Genomic DNA, 21,052 nt, shown 5'->3' with positions numbered 1-21,052 from the left:
TGAGAAATGTAATTGAGTCCCCACTCAATCTTCTTTTTGATAAGCTAAACAGATTGAGCTTTTTAAGTCTCTCATTGTAAGATATTTTCTGCAGCCCTCAAATAATTTTTGTTTCTTTTCTGCAGTCTCCAAGTTTTCATGATTTATTTGCTTGCAACTCCAGCCCAGCAGGGGAACCCTGTGTCTGGATTGTAGCAGTCTACCTTCCACCCCATGACTCAGGCTTTTTGCCACCAGCACAGGCAGCCTTCAGTGGCAGCCTCTGTTTTATTTCCAGTTTTGTTGCACTATGGTGACATCTTCATCACAAGCTCAACACCATGGGTTCAGGAACTGCTCAGCAACATTCCACAGACCATGACTTTGAGGATTTCAGGCATCTCTACCCACCCCTTCTCATGACAAACAAACACTCTCAGAGCTCCCTGATCCAACCCAAGCCTTCTCCACCCCCCTCATTCTCATCAGCTCAAAAAAAATACCAAGTAGCCTTAAGGCTACCATTAAGAATTAATCAGCCATAACTAGATTCCATTAAATACTCAAGAGTGAAGTTTTGATGTCAAAATTTGGAACAAGGCATCACCATGCCTAACTTCTAGAAGCCTAGAAAATCACTGGGATTCATAAAGCCTGTGGCCTTGTCTATATGGCATGGCAAATCACATCATATCTTTTAGAGCATACCAGCAAGGTTGATGTGGGACAGTTAGGCACATGTTAGAGAGTTTACAAATTTCATTCCTCTGGCACACTTTGCTGCACTGTGTAGACAAGCCCTGAGTAAGGTGTCTAGACTCCCCATACAATGAATGGAGGAAAATAGGCATTTAAGGATGGGATTCACAAAAGCAAGCATGCTAGGCGACTTCTCACCTATGCTAGGAAATGGGAAATGCTAAGGAGAGGGACAGTGTTGTAAGTCCCACCACTCTCACGGAGATAGGTGCCTAGGTTCAGGCTGCAGGGAGTCGCCTCTCTATGCATGGGATTTTCTGTTGCAAAGCCTCTCTTGCAATTAGGTTCCTATGACATTTTTATAACAGGGGCTGGATATAGGAACAGGAGGAGAGAGAACTTCCCTCACAACACTTAGCCCAGTGGTTAGCGTACTCCCTTGGGATGCGGGAGACCCCCAGTTAAGGCCTCCCACTATCTCAGGGGTAGAATGGATTTGAACAGGATCTTCCACCTCTGTGGTGAGTGCCCTAGCCACTGGGCTATTGGACAGTTTGATGTGGAGCTCTCAATCTCTCCCATGGGGTCTGCTTCTGGGATTTAGGTGCCTAAGTCCTTCTGTGAATCTAGCCCTTAGGTTTTTGTGGGTTTAACTGATTTTGTAAAATTAACTAAATATTTTGCTATTTCAACCATAGATTAAAATCCACAATAAACTAAACTATAAATGCTGTTTTCCAAATGGCACTAACGGTAGAGCATCTTACTTGGATTTTACAAAACTGCTACAGGCAAAATACATAAAACTAAAGGACCTGATCCTGCAAACACTGAAGCAGGTAAGTTAACATTACTGAGAAGACCAGTCCCATTGATTTTAATGAGACTACTCATATGCTTAATGTTAAGCATGTGAATAAATGTTTAAAACATCAAGGGTTACAATTTTACTTTTATTAAAACCTTTTTCTTAATGATATAAAATGTCACTTCAAAACAAATTTGCTTCAGTATTAACAATAAGTTACTTAGAGTCAAACACTAACAAAAAGTTACTGAAAACTTTTACACACATGCTAGCCAAAATTTTCAAACTAGGTGGCTAAAGTTCAGCTCCTAAACACATAGTTCGGCACTTACAGGTGTGATTTCCAGAAGTACTTAAGTGACTTAGGAGGAGTTTGGTGTGGTCAAAGCATTTCAGCTGTCTTGATTTGTGGAAGTTCAATAGGTATCTAAAGGTTGTACTTGTTGCAAATATAGTATGGACTATTTGTTTCTTAATTTTTTGTGTTTCAGTTTGTTTTTCCTCAGAGTAAGTTAGTTAATAAGGCCACAGACTTGTCTTTTTCAGCATAGATGATTACTCTAAGCGTTGAACTTCTTAGCAGAAAAAAAAAAGTAAAATCTGAAATTCTACTAATAATTCGGAAGCTAAAGAAACAAGTATAAAACATTAACTTTAGCAATTTAAGACTATAAAATGGGAAGTAAAGAACTAGCAACATGTAAAAAACAAAATCTAATTTAAAATTTTAAAAATCAATGTAAACAAAATCATGAATTTTATCCACCCTGATCAATAAATAACCTTTCACCTCATACATCTAAGTGGTGCTGTCTCAGAGGAAAGCCTTTGTGGGTTGTAGATGTACCAGTAGTAATATGGTAATTTTACAATGTTTTATATTTTCAAAGTGCTCTACAAACATTAACTAATTAATCTTTACCAGCCAACATGAGGTAGGTATCATTATCCCACTGGTGCTCAAGGGGAAACTGAAGCAGAGAAGATAAGTAACTTGCCCATTCTCAAATGAGTCAGTGACAGAGCCAGGATTGGAACTCGAGTACAATTTTCAAAAGCACCTCTGGGCTTGTCTACATGGTAAATTCATGGGGATGTTAGTGTAAAATAGCTAGGGTGGGAATTTAAAGCCACTAGCTATTTTGCACTAGCTCACCATGTGGCCACTCTTATTCTGCGCGAAGAATGCCTTTTTGGAGTTTTGGTTAAACCACTGCAAAAAGGCACTGTTCAGGGCAGCATCAGAGTGTCCACCTGGGGAACAGCTACTCTGCACTAGCTATTCTGGGCTTCCTTCCCTGTAAATAAGCGCAAAGTCCCATTTTCAAAAGTGAGTTAGGCACTTAGAAGCCTAAATACCATTGATTTAGGCTCCCAAGGTCCATACTCCAACGGCAGTTCAGTACATAAATACCTATGAGGATCTGGGTCTAAGTGCCCAAATCACTTTTGAAAATTGGACTTCGGCATCTAAATCATTTAGACGCTTTTGAAAAATTTTACCCTCTATTAAATCATGCTACTTTAATTGAAGCCATAAGATAATCCAACAGACAGTGCCAAGTATTTGGAACAGGCCACTCTTTCTAAAGGAGGAAGCAAGCATCCAGGTAAGAAGTAAGATGCCTAGCAGGACAATGAGTATTATAATGAAGGAACCTAATGCTGCCCCATCTTAAACAATACCCTAGAGATCTTCTGTTTGCAAAAATGCCAAACACCAACCAGTAGCCACAGAGTCACTCAACAAGCAGACATAAAAACCAAAGGCCCAGAACAAGTCTTCTCTTCTGACACTTCCCTCCTCAGCCCTCTGGAAACCATACACGAAAACCTTTTTTATGTACTGATTTGTCTGGATGACAGAGTGACAGATATTATGGACACTTGGAAGATCCAAAGATTATCAACTTTATAAATGTTATATATATATTGATGGGCTAGGAAATGTATTCTGGCTCCAAGGGGATGTAACAGAGATTTCCTGAAGGAACCAAAACCACTGGGGGATAATTAATGCACATACCTAGGCAAGTAACAAGCCTGCAGAAGTCTCACCTCCTGGGGAAATTGCATATATTAGTTTGACCTGATTCAAGACATCGAACAAAGAAATGAAAACTCTGTAAGTGACCATCCTAACATAGGGAAGGAAGTCACTCTTATTTGATCCAAGACCTGACATGAAACTGTGACAAAGGGAGCCAGACCCTGCAGAAAGGGCCTGAAGTACTTTGTTCCTATCAGGGTCTCCATGTGGTAGATGGATGACTGCTTGATAAGCTAAGATCTCCACATGAGATAATTATTGTTTTCAAGATGTTTTCTCTGTATGTTCTGAATAAATAACATTTTGCTTTATGTAGGCTGGTTTGTCTCTGATTAACTCTGTCATTGCCTCTGTGAGCACAGGATTGCAGATACTGAACTAAACCCAATTCTGCAAAGGTCAACACAGTGAATTGCCAGAGAAACTACAGCCTACCTCCCCAGTCAAGAGGGTGAGAGTCACGGGAAACCACCCCAAGAAAGGTGGCAGCTAAAAGCCTGACACCTAAGTGTGGTGCCCTCAAGGAGGCCACAAAGGGGTCAGAAGTGCAGTTATCTCAGGAATGGTGACAGATCACTCCCTCCAAAGGCCAAAGCTCAGCACTAAGATAAAGTCCAGTTTATTTATGGACTATTGACTTCTGTTTATTTCATCCAAGTCCATTCCTATGTCTTTGATTGAAACAAGCAGTAGATCTTATTCACATGATCAAGAAGGTGCATACTGCAGCTTGATCAGCACATTGTGTTGCTTATAGTGCTAAAAACAATGTCTGAACAATATCTTTTACACGAATCTGTTCTGGCCTCCCTTCTCTTCTTTCTTGTTCATAATTATGGCAATTTTCTATAACTAGTGACAGTCATTCAATAATTTGTGTCTAAAGTGATCAGTATAAATGGTAACAGGTTTCAGAGTGGTAGCTGTGTTAGTCTGTATCAGCAAAAACAACAAGGAGTCCTTGTGGCACCGAGACTAACATATTTATTTGGGCATAAGCTTTCGTGGGCTAGAACCCACTTCATCAGATACATGGAGTATAAACGGTAACAATTTTATTTTTGATTCCTCAAATTCTGACCAGATTAATCAGCGAACAATTTAAGCAAAAGGCATTGTATTTAGGAGAAGATGCCCTAAAGAGCCAGATTGTTAAATTCACATTACAAAACATTTACCTATGTGTTGCCATGGGAAACAACAGTCCCAGACAGCTGATGGGACACAGTTCCTGATACTTGCATTTCACATCCTCTGACAGATTACAGAACATTAACAGAAAAATTCACCACGGAACACTCTTGCAGGGTCAGGGTTTCACCCTAATGGCTCTGAACTACTCTAGGGCAATACAGCACTGAAAAGCTTATGCTAACTAGTTAAACTCAATAAAGTTTGAATTATCCACACAATAGTATTTTAAGTCCAGTACAGCAACTTTTATTATATAGTGATTCCTGGTTTTGATAAGAGATGCCAGTATGAGGGAGATGCAGATGAAGAGCAGTCCTCTTTAAATCAAGGCCATTCAACAAACCACATTTGACTTTGGCTTTAGTTTCTAACAGATTAGGCTAACATGGATCCATCAAGGGGATTCAGAAACAAAGTTATTATACAAGAAAGTTCATTTTCCTTACCTGCACTCATGACACCATGCACTCCTGTCTTCTGCATACACTCTTCCACATCACTGAGGTATTGGATGTTTCCATTTGCAAACACGGGGATGCCCACAGCCTTCCTACACAAGTGAAGAGAACAATCACACAAAACAAAGAATCGGAAAACAGAGACCAACCTGCTCACAATTCGTTGAATGAATCAGAAACTTCTAATGCGATCACAAATCCCTGTTTCCCCTTTGATGCCCCTGCACCACGTTCTGGATCTAAACCTTACACTGAAACTGAATGTGTTTAGCCAGAAGCTTGTCTAACCCTTAGGTATGGAGTTAAGGGGATTATGCACACTATGCATGCACATGTTGATATCTGTACAGGTGCACTTACCTCACAGCCTTGATATGCTCCCAGGATGCCACACCAGCAAGAGGTCCCTTCTGTTCCTTAGTGCGGCCATGGACAGTCAATAGCTAGAATGCAAAGTTACACTTAATTTTCATGTACATGGATCATTAGAAACAAACAAACAAAAAAATCTACACCAGGAAATTCCCCCCTCTGCTCATGTACAGGGATGCCACAGAACTCCCAATGTTACCTTGATTACTGTGCGGACTCTGGCCCCAGAAATGCCACCAGCTCACATACTGTGGCAAGGACTTGGGCATCTCTGAACTCTCCACTCCCTAACATGGCACAGACATTTCCTGGGAGATTCTATAGCATTCCTGTATCCTCAGCTCTCTTACTGATTTGGTATTCACTTTGGAACAAGTAACAAACATGGCTAAACCTGTTGCTTTTGGGCATAAGGCCAGGCCACCATCTGTTATATTATCTCTTTTGTGATAGTCCCTCCCAATTTGTACAATTTAATTGGAGTTAAATCCCAGGAAATCCTCCTTTCTATTTCTCATTTGTTACTGGCTGTATCTGCTACAAGGTGTCCTTCACAGACACGTTGATTTCACACTTTCATGTTGCCTCCTACAGAGTTGTGCCTAGACTAGAATTCTCACTCCCAGTGAAGGAGGCAGCATGGTGCAATGGTTAGAGCAGGGCACTCTGAGTTAGGAGACTCAGGTTCTATCGCTGACTCTGCTATTGACTCTGCTGTGTATGACAATGAATAAGTCACAACTCTCTGTGCCATTTTCTCCATCTGCAAATTAATATAACCTATCAGTTTCCACAAAACACAGAGATCTTTGGATGAAGGTGCTTTATAGATATATTTATGTCTAATGCAACAGTATAGGAAGCAGCTGCCTCCTTACCTGGCAGCCAGCCTTCTCCAGCAACTGTGCATACTTCACTGTCTTGTCAATTTCTGGGAAAACACGGATTTTGCATGTGATGGGAACAGAGAGCTTCTCATGAGCAAGCAAAACTGGGGAAGGATTGAAAAGACAGGTAAGTGGATTGCACAATGCTTTGAAGAGAGTCTGTTCTCCCCAAGATCTGTGCTGCAGAATGGCCTAAAGAGCCAGCACTCCTGCGACAACTGTACTGTTTATACATAAGGCTGTGAGTCTTTCACAGAGGTCACGGACTTTCTGGGACCTCTGACTTCTGCAGCAGCTGGTGTGGTTGACCTCAGGGCTGCCTAAACAGCTGAAGGTATCCCCAGCTGCTACTTGGGTGGCCCCAGGCAGCTGTCTGGGAGCAGTAGCGGCGCCCCAGGCTGCCCCACACCCCAGAGCATCAGCCACAGGAGACGCCCAGAGCACCTAAGTTTTAGTCAGGGCATTTATATAGTACAAGTCATGGAAAGGTCATGGGCCATGACTTTTTGTTTGTTGCCCGTGACCTGTCCATGACTTTTACTAAAAATACTTGTGACTAAATCGTAGCCTTATTTATACTGCACTGTCTGTATGTCTACACAGACTAGGGTAGTGGCAGCAAAAAGTCAAAACCTGAACTGCAACAGGAAAGGCATCAAATGCTGAAAATTAATTTGCTGTGCCTTCTCCTCCCTTTCCTCTATATCAAGTCCTCATTCTCCTTACTTTCAAGACCCTTAACAGCTCTCATTTTCCTTACTTATTCACTCTTTATTCTTATCACGTCAACCCTTGTTCCTTCTGCTCTACCAACAATGCCAGTCTTGATCTCCATTTGTCTACCTCTCCCACAAATGTCTCTGTTTCTTTCCATGCTACCCTTCATGCATGGAATGCCCCTCTGAACTGGCCTATAAAGTCACCATCCTCTTCTCAAGACTCATCTCTATCATGATGCTTGTGAGGAATTATCACGCTACTAATCATGGCTAAGTAGAGGGTGTGTTCAAGATAGCCAATATAGTCTGTGTCTTTTTCGCGTGTGCGGTCAGCGCCCAGTATGTTGTGGGGCTACCAGAATAAAAAATAAAATAAAATGCCCACTAAATTTCTCCTATATTATGTCCCCCCCACACTCTCTCCCAAAGTGAGACCTCAGCTAATGAGGCCCCTTTTGGGGACTTACTCATTTTCTGGAGAAGAGCCCACTCCTCTTGCAAGAATGCTCCATAATGACCTGTAACAAAATAGCACATTATGGGCTGGCACAGACAGACAAAATGATGATCCTAAAGGGTTCTGTTTTACTTACACACATGGACCAACCACATTCTTACTCCTCACAGATAGATACAGAATTCCACTCTTCTGCCCAAATTGGAAGAGCTAGATCATTCTGCTTCCCATGATACCCCAGATTCACAGGTTAAACAATGAAACCCCACACCCTGCTCTCTCTAGTGCTCCCCAAGGCTGATGAATGTATTGACAGTTCACAGTCTTATTTTCAGGGTTTTAGAACTGGTATGTAAAAATTCACTCTGGGTTTAAGGTTGGGAGAATAGAAAGGTCTATTGTCTCTGGATGCTGATGCACAGTTCCTATTAATCCTTAAAAAACAACTTGTGCTTAGGAAACTGAACTGAGGAACAGATGAATAGCAAACTTTTGGTTCCTCCCTTTTCTTCCCAGCTGAATTACACTGATCTAGCCCAGAATCCCCGATATCGGTCTCTTTCCCCCCCACAGATATCCCTGCAATCTCCTTAACCCTCCTGCAACTCTTTAATTTTTGTAGACGTTAATGTGAATAAGCTCTGTATGTGCACTGGGGACACAGGAGACCCTAAATGTTGGCCTGCAAGAGATTATTTTAAAGGAAGTCTTAAGAAGTTTGACTGAATAATTAAAATAAATTTCTAGTTTCTGATGGTGGAAGGTTTCATTAAACTCTTTTAAACTCATAAAATTATACTTTTTGGATGGATATTCTGCACACAAGAGCTGGCTAGCAGTGCTTTGTAGAACTACACTTCAAGCAACTAGTTTTAGCTTCAGTTACTTACAAGGTACCAAATCAGCCCTGGTTAAAATGGGTGTAACTCTGCTGATTTCAACAGAATTGGAAGGCACATCAAGGCAGGATTTGGTCCACAGGATGTTGCACTGCCACAGGGTACGTTTAGACGTGCAACGTGTCACTGCTTTATTCATTCAGAGCTCAGGTTTGCACATACCTCTCTTTGCAATCATCTGAGGGCAACCCAAATTCAGGTCTATGGCATCACAATAATCCTGAGCCAAGAGTGCGGCCTGGACAAACACTTCAGGGTCATTGGCACAGAACTGAGAAAGATGTACATAAGTAACAAGTTAGGCACAGCTCAATTTCAAGTACTGACAAAATATTACAACCACTTATAAAGGACCTCATTGCTATAGTGTATGGATACAATTTATAGATCTTAGATTAGAAGCAGAGACTGTTTCTCAAATTAAAGGAATATATAATCCTTGACACGCAACTGCTGCAGAGCGACAACTTTAAATAACTCCCTCACCCCCCAAAAAAGCTCCCCCCAAAAACCCAGAAAGCATAGCATTCCAGAGCCAAAGTCAAAAGAAACCCTGGCCAAAGTGATGCATTTTAAACACATTTACATGTGCCAAGGCCAGGTGAGAATGGATTCCAAAGGAGAGGATTCACTATCCATATCTACCTGAAATAACAGGTTTCAGAGTAACAGCCGTGTTAGTCTGTATTCGCAAAAAGAAAAGGAGTACTTGTGGCACCTTAGAGACTAACCAATTTATTAGAGCATAAGCTTTCGTGAGCTACAGCTCACTTCCTCAGATGCATATCGTGGAAACTGCAGCAGGCTTTATATATACACAGAGAATATGAAACAATACCTACTCCCACCCCACTGTCCAGGACAGGACAGGACAGTGGGGTGGGAGTAGGTATTGTTTCATATTCTCTGTGTATATATAAAGCCTGCTGCAGTTTCCACGATATGCATCTGAGGAAGTGAGCTGTAGCTCACGAAAGCTTATGCTCTAATAAATTGGTTAGTCTCTAAGGTGCCACAAGTACTCCTTTTCTTTTTACCTGAAATAAACAACTGAAGCATTCTGGATATACATAGGTGGCTGTGGCTGGCAGAAGAGAGGAAGAAAAGATGTCTCTGAGGTAACTGGGTCCTGAGCCAATCAGGATTTTGTAGATACCAATCATCAACATTACTTTCCACAGGTGGATTCTTAACCAGTGCAGAATGTGGGAGCACAGATACGATATGCTATTGGTCAATTGTTCATAGTCTCAGACTGAATTAGTATTTAATATATACAAAATATCAGTTCCTCAAGAGCAAGCGTGCTTTCATTTTGTGTTGTTTTGTTAAGGGGGACTCAGATAGTTTAGGCTCCAAATTTAGTCATTTTTAACAGGTTTTACAAAGCCCAATGCAAGTGACAAAAATGGTGTGATGACTGAAACTGAAAACAGACTAGTCAGGTTCATTGTCCAAAATGAATAAAATATAAAAACCAAACAAACAGCATAACGGGGGCAGTTAGAGGGTAAAAATGCTCTGTACGGTAGTATGGGTTCAGTATCACCTGTGCCTGATTTACTTCCTAGGGCCTACAACTGAGAACCAGGTCTGCTGGGAGATATAAAGGCAGCCTGTACTCAGTAGGAGGGTGAGCTGACAAAAGCAGCAGCAGCATGATGAAAGGTATTGGAGTAATGAGGAAGAATAGCTGTTGCTCCCAGGCAAGTTAGCTCAGTAGGAAATAGTTTTTGGAACAAAGTGACTACAGAGATCAAAGCAGTTGGCTGCTTCACTTATTAAGGTCTTGACACTAAGGCCTGGGGAATTGGACTTTTGCTACACCCTGTGGTATCACTACTTAGGTAGATCAGAAATCCCTGCACTGAAGGGGGGAGGAGGGGAAAAGAACTGTTGAGCCCTGGGGAGGGGCTGAAGGAAGCTGTGGCCTGGCGTAAAGTATGATTAAATAATTATGGAGCCTAGGTGACCAGCTGTGACCCAACAAGAGGCTATGTGGAAAACTTTTATACCCTAAAAAGGAGACGACTGATGATTTAGCTAGACAAACCTGAAACACTAGATGGCTTCCAAACTGATATGTGACCTTTTTGCCTTGTTACAGGATAACACCTCCAATCTATACCCTTTAAGGAGTAATGGGAGCTGAAGCCAGTCAATCACTGTTCATCATATGAGCCCTTTAAGGAAACAGCTATTCAAGGGAGCACCAGACTAGCTGGGGAAGGGGGCCAGCTGTTAATCAGGTACCTCCTTAACATGACAAAACCCAGCTGTTGGGTAACTTGCAGGAGGAGAGAGTAGGCAGATAGCCCAAAAAGAGAAGATCCCTGGGATGGGACCCAGAAAGGAGATTTGTGGGCTGGGGAAGCCAATTTTAATCACAGCCCCAAGAAGGAAGGCTGGGCTGGGGGGGCTGAACCAAGGGAAAGAAGTGTATGAGTTCAAGGACCAAGGGAGCCCCTGTGAAGCAAGGCTGGAACCTGGATATTGGTGGGCTGGGGAAGCCTGCTTGAATTGCAGCACAGTCCTGTCAAGGAGGGCTGTGGAATCCCTTTGCCAAGGGGGAAGGAGTTGAGTGCAGGGACCAGGCGGAGACTCTCTGTGAGAGGCCATAAGCTGTAAGGGGACTAGTAGAGCTCCCTGGCTTGGAAGGAACTGGGAAACTGAAGCTTTGTAACAAGGGTGAATTGGAACTGAAGTTGCTTGGTGCCCAGGGTGTCAATAGAAGACTTAATGCAAGACAGTGTATCAATAAAGGAAGAGTTGATTGAATGGTTACATGAAGGTGGACTCTCTTAAATTCAACGAAGTGCCGTCAGGTAGCTTTTGGTTGAGCAGTAGAGAGGTGTTTATCCTGATATAGGAATTAACTTTGAAACTTCTGATGCCTTTCAGCACTACAAATCTCTGAGAGACTGGCTTTTCTGCCCTGATATCCTGTACTAGCTATTAATGGCAGAACCGGACCTATGACTGAAGTGAATCAATAGCTCATCTGACCTAAAGAAACTGTGTGTGATGCAAGCACACCCTTCCCAGTAATGGCACTTTTTTAGTATTTAGTGCTACTCAATACTTAGTATCTCTCTTTATTTAAATTTTGTAAAAAGGCAAGCAAAGTGAACTTTTGGCTCCTGTTCAACAATTCTCCAAATAAGGATTAGGAGGAACTTCAAGTGAGGTAAGTCAAAGTCAAGCCATTGACTTAGTTCAGCAACATACCAAAATATATCAAGATGTCACTTATGACACTTGTTTCTTGTAATTTGAGTAACAAAGACAAATAATTGCTGCTGACTTTTGATTCACTATCTTAAAAATTTGAGATGCTTTAAAAGGATGTTATAATCTAATATTTTAGGATGCCTTGAGTTTTTACTATTGGAAAGCCCAAACTAGATGTACATAAAAAGAAGTGGTATTTCATACATCAGGTGTGTTTTTTTTTTAATAAGGTGAATCAAAATTTGGGAACTACTGGGCTACAGCTTGGGCTAGAGCTTAGCCAAGACACCAAACTACCTGTCCAGCCAAGGGGGAAACTCGGCATAGCAGCATACCTTAATGGGGAACGTGTGTCACTGCTGCTACAAGGGAAAGTTAAATTTTAAACATCTAATTTTAATTCTAAAGTTAACAAGGAAACTTTTAAAATAAGACCTAAGCTGACAATCATCAAACAAATCCCAGATTCACTCATTTCAGAAGGTTCTGTATACCTAGTCTCTCAAGAATATATTGGTCTGTTTATACCCTGAAAGTTCTTTCTCGCCCTCCGTTACAATCTCTTCACTGAACAGGCAAGACCCGAGGGGGTAAGACTTCTTATAGAGGAAACTCAATAACTTCAGGTATATGGCATGGGTTAGTGTTTGTACAGCACTTCAAGTAAAGGGCTATAAATAAGTATTCTGGAGCAACATACTTTCCAAATTATTTATATTATTGTAGCTCCCAAAATATGCCATAAGAACATATACTAAGATGGGGACGAGCTCTACAGAGCTTACAACATAAAATTAAAATTCCTTTTAATGACTTTACCTGCACAATCAGTGGCCGATCCTCAGGGCACACATCACAGTACAAATTCTCTTTGCGGTAATTGGCATCTCTGACAAAGACCTGAGCATGCAGCATGGGCGTGTAACACAACTGGGCTCCATGGCGACGGCTCAGTAGTCTCCAAGCTAGTTCACTCTGATCCACCATGGGAGCAACTACATAGTGAGCACCTCTCAATGTGTTCCTCCAGAACTCAAACCCCTGGAGCTTTGGCATCTTACCCAGACTAAAAGGAAAGAGAGAAATACAGATTTTTTTTTGAAGTGCAATCAATCATGAGCAGAGCCAAAAGAATCTGACAATCTTTTCCTAAATAAACAGTAACAAATATTTCTAGTGCCATGTGAAGTGTGCAAAGAGAAGCCTGTCCCCTGCTGTACTGTTCTATAATATTTCTAAGGTGACCACCACAACGTGTACAGAGGGCTCATTCAGTCCTAGTTGTGATAGCTACTGTACAAACAGCGCCCACAAGACTTTTTTTCAAAAACCAAAACAAAACCCTCACCACCTACCCCCTTCCAATTTCAGACTATTGGTCACAAGAGAAAGCTCTAAAGAGACTCTACTCAGGCTCCAGGAAGCAGCCAATTCCTGAATTACTTAAATCAAGCCAGACCTCTGGCACTTGGTAAATCTACCTGGATTTCACTGTACTTCAGCTTGGTGGTGGTATACCTAAAAGGTCCATTACCCCCATAGAGACTTCTGCCTTGCCTTTCAGGTAGGTAACAGAAATGCCACGGTGTTGACAGCAGCTTTAAAAAGTCAAACCGCAGGGGAGTGTAGGAGTAAGTGAACGTGAGGTGAAAAGCCTGACTCTCCTGCTCCATGGCCAAATGTGACCGGCAGGAGAAGACTCCAGCCAGGGGCTTAGAATAAGAAAGTTCTGAAAAATCCTGTGACAGCATATGAGAGTGAGGATGAAATCACAGCAATAAAATTTGTTTGCAGTGATGTAACTTTGTTGATCCCAGAGTGAGAGATGTGGTAGGTGAGTTAATTGTCTCTTAGGAATAAAACTGTAAAAGCAGGATCAGGTAAGCCATGGTTAAAGAAGAATCAGAGCTAAAGAAAGAACAGCTTTGATCCTATAAATTTGGTGTGGGTTAGACACTTTGAAGCTTTAATTTCTATTAAATAAAGAAACCTTTTAAAGTAGAGAGAGCTTCAGCACAGCAACATTAAAATCAACAGAAGAAGGGATTTGAGGCTGTTGTTTTTAATATTTGATTTTCTTGTGAGGTAGAAAACAGACTGTCACAACAGTAAAGAACATCTCAGAAATGGCTTGGAATCCTCTGGCAGAACCCACATTTAAAGGACTAAATAGTTGACAGGAGTTAGTGTTTTACTATTTTATTCGCAAAAACATAAAAAGCACTAAAGATGTAAGCACCTTTTGGACCCATTAAATAAAGCAGCAGGCTCTTTAAAAACAGGAAAAAACAACAACTTTAAGTCAAGATCCTTACCCTCAACATTCAGTCTCCCCTCCCCAAAACCCTCCAAAAACGATGGGTCGTGCGGTGTGCCCATAAAGACCAACAGATTCGGGTGATTTCGGACCAAGGGGCGGGGGAACGTGAATCTGAAAGGCTGGGATAGCTCATGGAAAGTGTCCCGCCTTAAGCACTCCGCTCTCAAAGGGAGAGCGCCAGCCGGAGCGCCTCCACCGACCCCGGCGGCAGCGGCACGCCCCGGGGCGCGGGTCTCTCAGGTCGGCAGGTCTTAGGGCTTCCTGGAAGAACTGCAGTACCCGGCACCGGGCAGGGCAGCTCGCGGCGGGCCGCGCACAAGGCCACAGCCCAGGGGAGGGGGCGCCACGTCCCGCCTAGTCCCCGGCCCGGGACACAGAGCCACAGCCCCCCGCCCCGGCAGCCCGGGCTGCGCAGGCCCCTGTTCGCTCCGGAGCAGCCCGGCGGCGCGGGAGCCCCGCCCACCCCGGCCTCGGTCCCGCGCTGCCCGGGCATGGGGCGGGCCCACCTGCTCCCCGCCCAGCCGGACGCGCCCGTCAGGGCCGAGGCGGGCTCAGCACATCCGGGCCGCCGCCCCGGCCGGGAAGCCGGCGGGGCCGCGCACCGGGGATGGGGCGGTGCCTGCCGGCCCCGCACAGGCGCTTCGCCCGCCCCCGCCGAGCCCCCCACGGTACCTGCTCCCCGAGCCGCTGGGAGGCTGGAGCCGCCGCCTGCGGGCCGGGACGGGGAGGCTCGGCCCTTGGCTGGGCGCTGAGGCGGCCGGACGGTGCCTCCGCCATCCCGCTCCGACCGGCTCCCCGGTGCTACATCGCACAGGCCCCTCCGAAACCGCGGCGCTGCCCGAAGGGGCCGCGAGGGGAGAAGTGGGGAGCCCCCGGCCCTCGCGCAGCCCGCGGGAAGGGAAGGGGGGACCCCGCCCCGGCCACGGAGGAGCCGGGATGGGGTTCCTCCTCACAGGCACCCCATGAGTGGGGGGGGGGCGTCTGTCTGCCTCGCCCAGGCCGTGGGGGGCGGGAAGCCTTGGGCCTTGCCTCGCGCCCTGCGGGGGCTGGTTGGGCATGGGCTGGGGGGCTGGTGACGATGCATCTGGGGTGGGGTGGGGAGACTGGTTTCAGGGCTGGGCTTTGCCACACCCATCCCTGTGTGACTTAACAGGTCTACCCTGTACTTCAGTCCCCTGCCTCAGCATAGGGCGGCGGCCTTCCTGCTTCCCTGGGGTGTGCGAGGCTCACCCCCGCCAGTGCTAGCGAGGAGCGCAGACGGGGGGATGAGGGCCAGAGCCGCACCTAGCTAGCGGGAGGGGTTCTGTCACGCACCCCCGAGGAGGGCATGGGTGGGGAAGGGGAGTCTCCCCTTCACACATATGGAGTGGGGGATGGTGAACACTGCCTTACTCCTTATTTGAGGGGACATTCTGAATTTGGTGCCCACAGGGTGTGTTGTGTCCCATAATCTCACACTGATGCAGGCATGGGATTGTGTTCCTTGACTTGCATGCTACTGGACCTGGCATTCAGCTGCAGTGCTAGCCCATTGGGGGCCCTAAGCCGGAATATTTTGCCCCCCACCCCCACCACGTACTGAAAAAGCAAATAGGGGCCCTCTTGAGCTGCTCGGGGACCTAAGCAATTGCTTAGTCGGCTTATGCCTAGCACCAGTGCTGATGGCACTTGCCCTCTGACAGCCACCACCAACTGCTATTGCTGAGATTGAGAGGCAGATGAGTTGTCAAGCACAGGGTCTCAGCAGAGCTTCACCCAGCAGGTGCATCAAGTCCCAGGTAATTGAACCTGGCATATTGCCCTTTTGGGGAAAGGTGGTATTATGTAGGATCAGCTGGTTATTGCTTTCTTTTTGATGTGTCTGTTGGTTTTATTTTCACTCTCCAGTGCTTTGGAGAGTGGGGTGTTTGCATATTTTGTTGAGAGAGCATCAGAAGCTGAATATTCTTTTTCTTATTGATTAGGAGATACGGCCCTAATCGTGCTCTGCAGTTGTTCAGAAGTCCCTAACCACATATAATATTTGACTGCAGCACTGCATGTGTAGTGTTTCTATAGGGTTTGTCTTAACTGGTGTACTTAACTTCAGAGCATGTATGGGACCTGGCTCCAGACTTAACTCTTGTAGAGGAGGATGGTTTTCTAGCTTTTAAGGCAAGAAGAGACCATCAAGTCTGATCTTTTGCATAACATAGGTCAGAGAACATCCTCCTGTAATCAAACCTAGCTCTTGTGGCTGCAGTAGAGCATTATCTTTTAGAACAGTGATTCTCAAACTGGGGTCCAAGGACCCTAGGGGATCCTTAGAGACTGCACAGAGGGTCCACAAAATAGTATGAAAAAATAAAATCTCACTGCATGTCTTCCTCATCTATTAAAACAGACAAATCTATTATTTCTGTTTACACAAAACATATGCCATGGTGCATGAACAATGCCGAAATACTCACACTGTGTAAGCATCAACACAAAAAAAAAATCACTGCTTTGTGACAGCAAATTAGAAGTGACCTCTGTTTTTTTGATGGCTGAGATTTCTTTGGCAGGTGGAAGTGGAATATATTTTTACAGTGAGCAAATTACATTGAAAATGGGTAAGTTTTTAAAAAGTCCTCATAGTAGTATTGCTGGTTGCACTGAAGGAAGCCATGGACAATCCAGAGTTAAGTAGCAAGAAACAAAGAACAGAGAGTTGATAAAAGTTATATTGATTTTATTGAATTTAGTGATGGATGACCACAGGGCATTGTATGCTTACAAATCCTATCAAAGCAATTAAATAAGCAAAGTTGAAACTGGACCTCAGAACAAGGCACCTGGAGTATAAAGATAAATCTAGAGACTTTTTTCAACAAAGGAAAGAATAAAAAAACTCAAATGACAAACATATCATCGGTTCTGGAAAAGGCTCTGAAAGCATCTTTCTTAACTGCACTTCGGATTGCAAAGAATAAAAAATCCCATACCACTGGAGAAGAACTGATTCTTCCAGCTGCTTTAGAAATGTGTGACATGCTGATAAGCGAAGATTCTTAAGGCCATACCACTTTCTAACAACACAGTTAGTAGGAGAAATGAACTTTCAAATGATGTAAAAGGCCAACAAATTGAAAGGCTACATACATGTGAATGTTTTGCAGTTCAGCTTGAAGAGACAACCAATATTGGTTATGCAGAACAATTATTAGTTTTTGTTTATGTTTGGCTGGGGGAAAATTTTGGAAGATTTTCTTTTTTGTCAGGCGTTAACAAAACAGACAACAGGTCAGGAAATATTCAAATTATTAGTTGATTTAATGAAAGCTGAATCGCTGAAGTGTGTTGCTGTTTTCATGGACAGTGCTGCTGCTATTACAGACAATAGGAGTGGTGTTGTAACAAGAATACGAGCCATAAACCTGCAGGTAATTGTAACATAGTGTATGTTGCATTGCCAGGCCCTTGTGTCAAAGAAAATGGAACCCAAATTACATGATGTGCTAAATTCAGCACTGACCTTTGTGAATTTTGTAAAGTCCTGGCTTTTGATTCACACCTTTTTGCAAAGCTGCATTTAGAAATGGGTGCAGGACATGACAAATTAGTGTTTCATATGAAAGTGCATTGGCTATTTTGCAGCAGAGTGAGTTTTTGAGCTTGGCAAAGAGCTGCTGGGTTTGTTTTCTGTGCACAATCCCACAATCACCACAAACTGACTGGCCGAATATGACTCGTGATGCTTGCATACTTCACGGATGTTTTTAACTTGCTGAATGCACTGAACTTGTCCCCACAAGGGGGTGATACAACCATACTTGAGGTAAGTGACAAGATTGCAGGATTTCAGAAGAAAATAAAGATTTAGAAAACTAAACTGAGCCGTGGAATCTCAGTTATGTTTCCGCTATTGACAGCATATCTGGATCCTAACAGCATGACAATTGACTGTGTGAAAGGACAGAATTGTTGCTCATCTTTCAACTTTAGCAGAATACTTCAGTGTTTGCTTTAAAAATATAAACATGGAGAAGTATGATTGGATTCGGGCTGTGTTCTCAACTTTTGCTATGTCATCTTGCCATTTGAGTAGAAAAGCAGAACAGGAGCTGCTCGACCTATTGTGAAAATTAAGTTTCAGGAACAAACACCTTGCCAGTTTTGGCTAACTGTTGCTGTGGACTACAGTTTTAGTTACAGAAGCAATGAAAGTGTTGCTACCTTTCCCAACAACATATATATGTGACAAATCATTCTCTGCCATGACAGCTATGAAGACAAAAAGAAAAGGAGTACTTGTGGCACCTTAGAGACTAACCAATTTATTTGAGCATGAGCTTTCGTGAGCTACAAGCTCATGCTCAAATAAATTGGTTAGTCTCTAAGGTGCCACAAGTACTCCTTTTCTTTTTGCGAATACAGACTAACACGGCTGTTACTCTGAAACCTATGAAGACAAAGTTCAGGTCCGGACTGAAAGTGGAGAATGATTTATGAGTTTGCTTGTCAACCATCACACCAAGGATAGACAGACTCTGCAGTAAGACATGCACACCCATGTCACTGATATCTGTAATTACTCTTATACTCTTTTTCTTAAAGCGGGGATTCTCAAACTTCATTGCACTGCAACCCCCTTCTAACAACAAATTACTACACAACCCCGGGTGGTGGGGGGAGGCAAAGCCCAAGCCCTGCTGCCCCAGGCGGGGGGGCAAAGCCAAAGGGTTTCAGCGCCAGGCAGGGGGGCCTATAACCTGAGCTCTGCCACCCAGGACTAAAGCCCTTCGGCTTTGGCCCCAGGAAGTCTAATAGCAGCCGTCGTGACCCACTTTGGGATCCTGACCCAGTTTGAGAACCGCTGTCTTAAAGCATTACTAACAGTACATCTTTATATGAAGTACACCTATACTTTTGTCAGCCAGTTTCTCAGTTGGGGGTCCGTGATTAACATTGCATTTGAAAAGGGGTCCATCAACAAAAAAAGTTTGAGAACCTCTGTTTTTAAAAGACACCCAGTTTTGACTCAAAAGTGAAGGAGAATCCACTACACCCTTTTGTAAATTGTTCCAGTGGTTAATTCCACTATTAAACAAAATCTGTACTGTATTTCTGTCCTGAATTTATCTAGTGTCTATCAATATATTCTAGTTATTTGAGACCAAGGAGAACATCTTCCAAAAAGGTGACATCACAAAAAAAAAAAAAAACCAACTCTGCTAGCAGCCCCCTCTTTTATACTAGATAGGGAAAGGTTAATTGTGTTCCTCTTGTTGCCATCAGCTTCAGCTGTATGGACCAGGGAGAGTGTCTCTTTTCTGAGAGGATCCCAGGTAATTTAGGGCTTTGTGTGTCAGAATCACCACCTTAAATTCTATCCAGAAGCCACTGTATGGCTAGTGCAGTTCCCAGAGTGCTGCTGTCACATGCTCGTGGGTAAGTCATTGTTGTATAGGATGCCATATTCTGCACTAGCCTTAGTTTCTAAATGGATTTAAAATGTAGCCCCATTGTATTGCAGTCGTCCAGTCTAAAGTATTTATAATACTTACAGAGTAGGTAAGAGTTGTTGAATTGTCACTTCCTCCTGCTACGTATGTGGGTATGCAATAGCAGTCTGCCATACTGTGGTGTCTCACATTAACCTAGCGCACTAAGCAACATAATTATATTTTGGTACATAACAGCAACACTTGTGGCAATTAAAAGAACCTGATCTTATAAAGATTATGGTCATATGGAGGCCCATACTCCAACCACAAAAGAGGGTCTTGTATTCTTCTGCATGTGAAAACCACACCCAATGCATGCCCCTTTATTCCCATTCTTGATACCTGGCATAATAAATCACACTTGCTCTATACTCTCCCTTCTTTGAATTGCTGACATAGTTGTTTCATTTTAGTTCTCTAGCTGCTCCTTCAGCATCTCTTGGGAACCTTTCCCTCCCAGACTGTCCCATGTCACATTAAGTACTAGGTGATAGCCCTCTCTTTTTCTCTCTGTACCTGGGCTCCTGTGTACTCCATGGCACAATATGACCAAATTTCACAGCAACAAATAAATTCTGCTGCAATGTGTTCTCGCTGAACTATCTTTCAGTCCCTTTCCTCCTCCCCCAGCACGTGACTTAGGCTCATAATTGAAATACTCATTGGTAAGATTTGTTGATGGTTATTTTCAGCAATGATTATTTGCAATAATGGCTTTTCCCCCTTCTATCTTCTTAAGATAGAGTTCCACAGACCATGTCAGTTGTGAGAAGGCCAGCTCAGAACCTCGCTCTCCCCATGTGCTAGAGGAAAGGGGGAATTTCATAGCTGGTTTCAGTAGCAATTTTTTCCAACTGCCTCAGCCTCAACTACTGCACTGTTCTCCACGTAGTTCAGATAACCAGACAACAGTTCTGACTTCCCAACCTTTCATGTCCTGGGTCCACAGAATAGTACAGGGAGAAAGCACTGGAATCCAATTAACTTCTTTTTTGCAAGTTTGTCACTCTCCCCTTGGAGACTTGGCTCTGGCAGAACTTTCCTCTCTCAAAGAAGCAAGTGTGATAGTAGTACTTGATTTTGGACAAATAAAATACAATAGACATATCCGTCACAGTAGCTCATTGAGAACCATTAGGCAATAATACAAGCTCTATTAAGTTATTTTTGGCAGACTATTCAGCAGCCAATAAGATAATGGGTTATATAGCAGCCGCTGAAGTTTCGATGTGAAAAAAAATACTGTTTTGGGATTACAAATGCAAAAACTTTTCCATTTCTCCCCTACAAGATCATGTGTGGCATTGTTTGATAGGTCATTCTTGATGTACTTATTACTAAATCAGTAGCTGCAAGCAGTCTGAGAGGCCATGCACATTTATGTCACTTTAAAAATAATTAGCACACAGCTCCTGCTTCTTGTCCAGTCATTCAGAACTATGCATTTAAATTGCAGTTGTACAAGAGCAGCACTTGCCTTCAACACAGACTCTGGCTCAGACTCCTGTTAA

The 21,052-nt window shown here is 43.5% G+C and overlaps 1 protein-coding gene across 2 annotated transcripts in view; it reads right to left on the bottom strand.

The window, feature by feature from the left end:
• DUS1L (dihydrouridine synthase 1 like) overlaps positions 1-15,014 on the bottom strand; it is a 28,598-nt gene extending 13,584 nt beyond the window's left edge. The window contains exons 1-7 of one of the 2 annotated variants that reach the window (XM_084646495.1): positions 14,746-15,014; positions 12,573-12,819; positions 8,685-8,793; positions 7,634-7,684; positions 6,439-6,551; positions 5,549-5,631; positions 5,177-5,280 (exon numbers count right to left, since the gene is read on the bottom strand). In XM_084646495.1, coding sequence (XP_084502621.1) covers positions 5,177-5,280; positions 5,549-5,631; positions 6,439-6,551; positions 7,634-7,684; positions 8,685-8,793; positions 12,573-12,809 — 697 coding nt within the window. In that variant the 5' untranslated portion in view covers positions 12,810-12,819; positions 14,746-15,014. Of the gene's footprint in view, positions 1-5,176; positions 5,281-5,548; positions 5,632-6,438; positions 6,552-7,633; positions 7,685-8,684; positions 8,794-12,572; positions 12,820-14,068; positions 14,519-14,745 lie in introns of those variants that run through there. The other variant, XM_084646496.1, reaches the window with a different exon arrangement.
• Positions 15,015-21,052: the final 6,038 nt, after the last annotated feature.

This window comes from Lepidochelys olivacea (assembly GCF_965140295.1).
Source record: "Lepidochelys olivacea isolate rLepOli2 genome assembly, chromosome: 14".
Classification (NCBI taxonomy): Eukaryota; Metazoa; Chordata; order Testudines; family Cheloniidae; genus Lepidochelys; species Lepidochelys olivacea.
The sequence above is the reverse complement of the archived record's forward strand: the minus strand, read 5'-3'. Positions and strand labels throughout refer to the sequence as shown.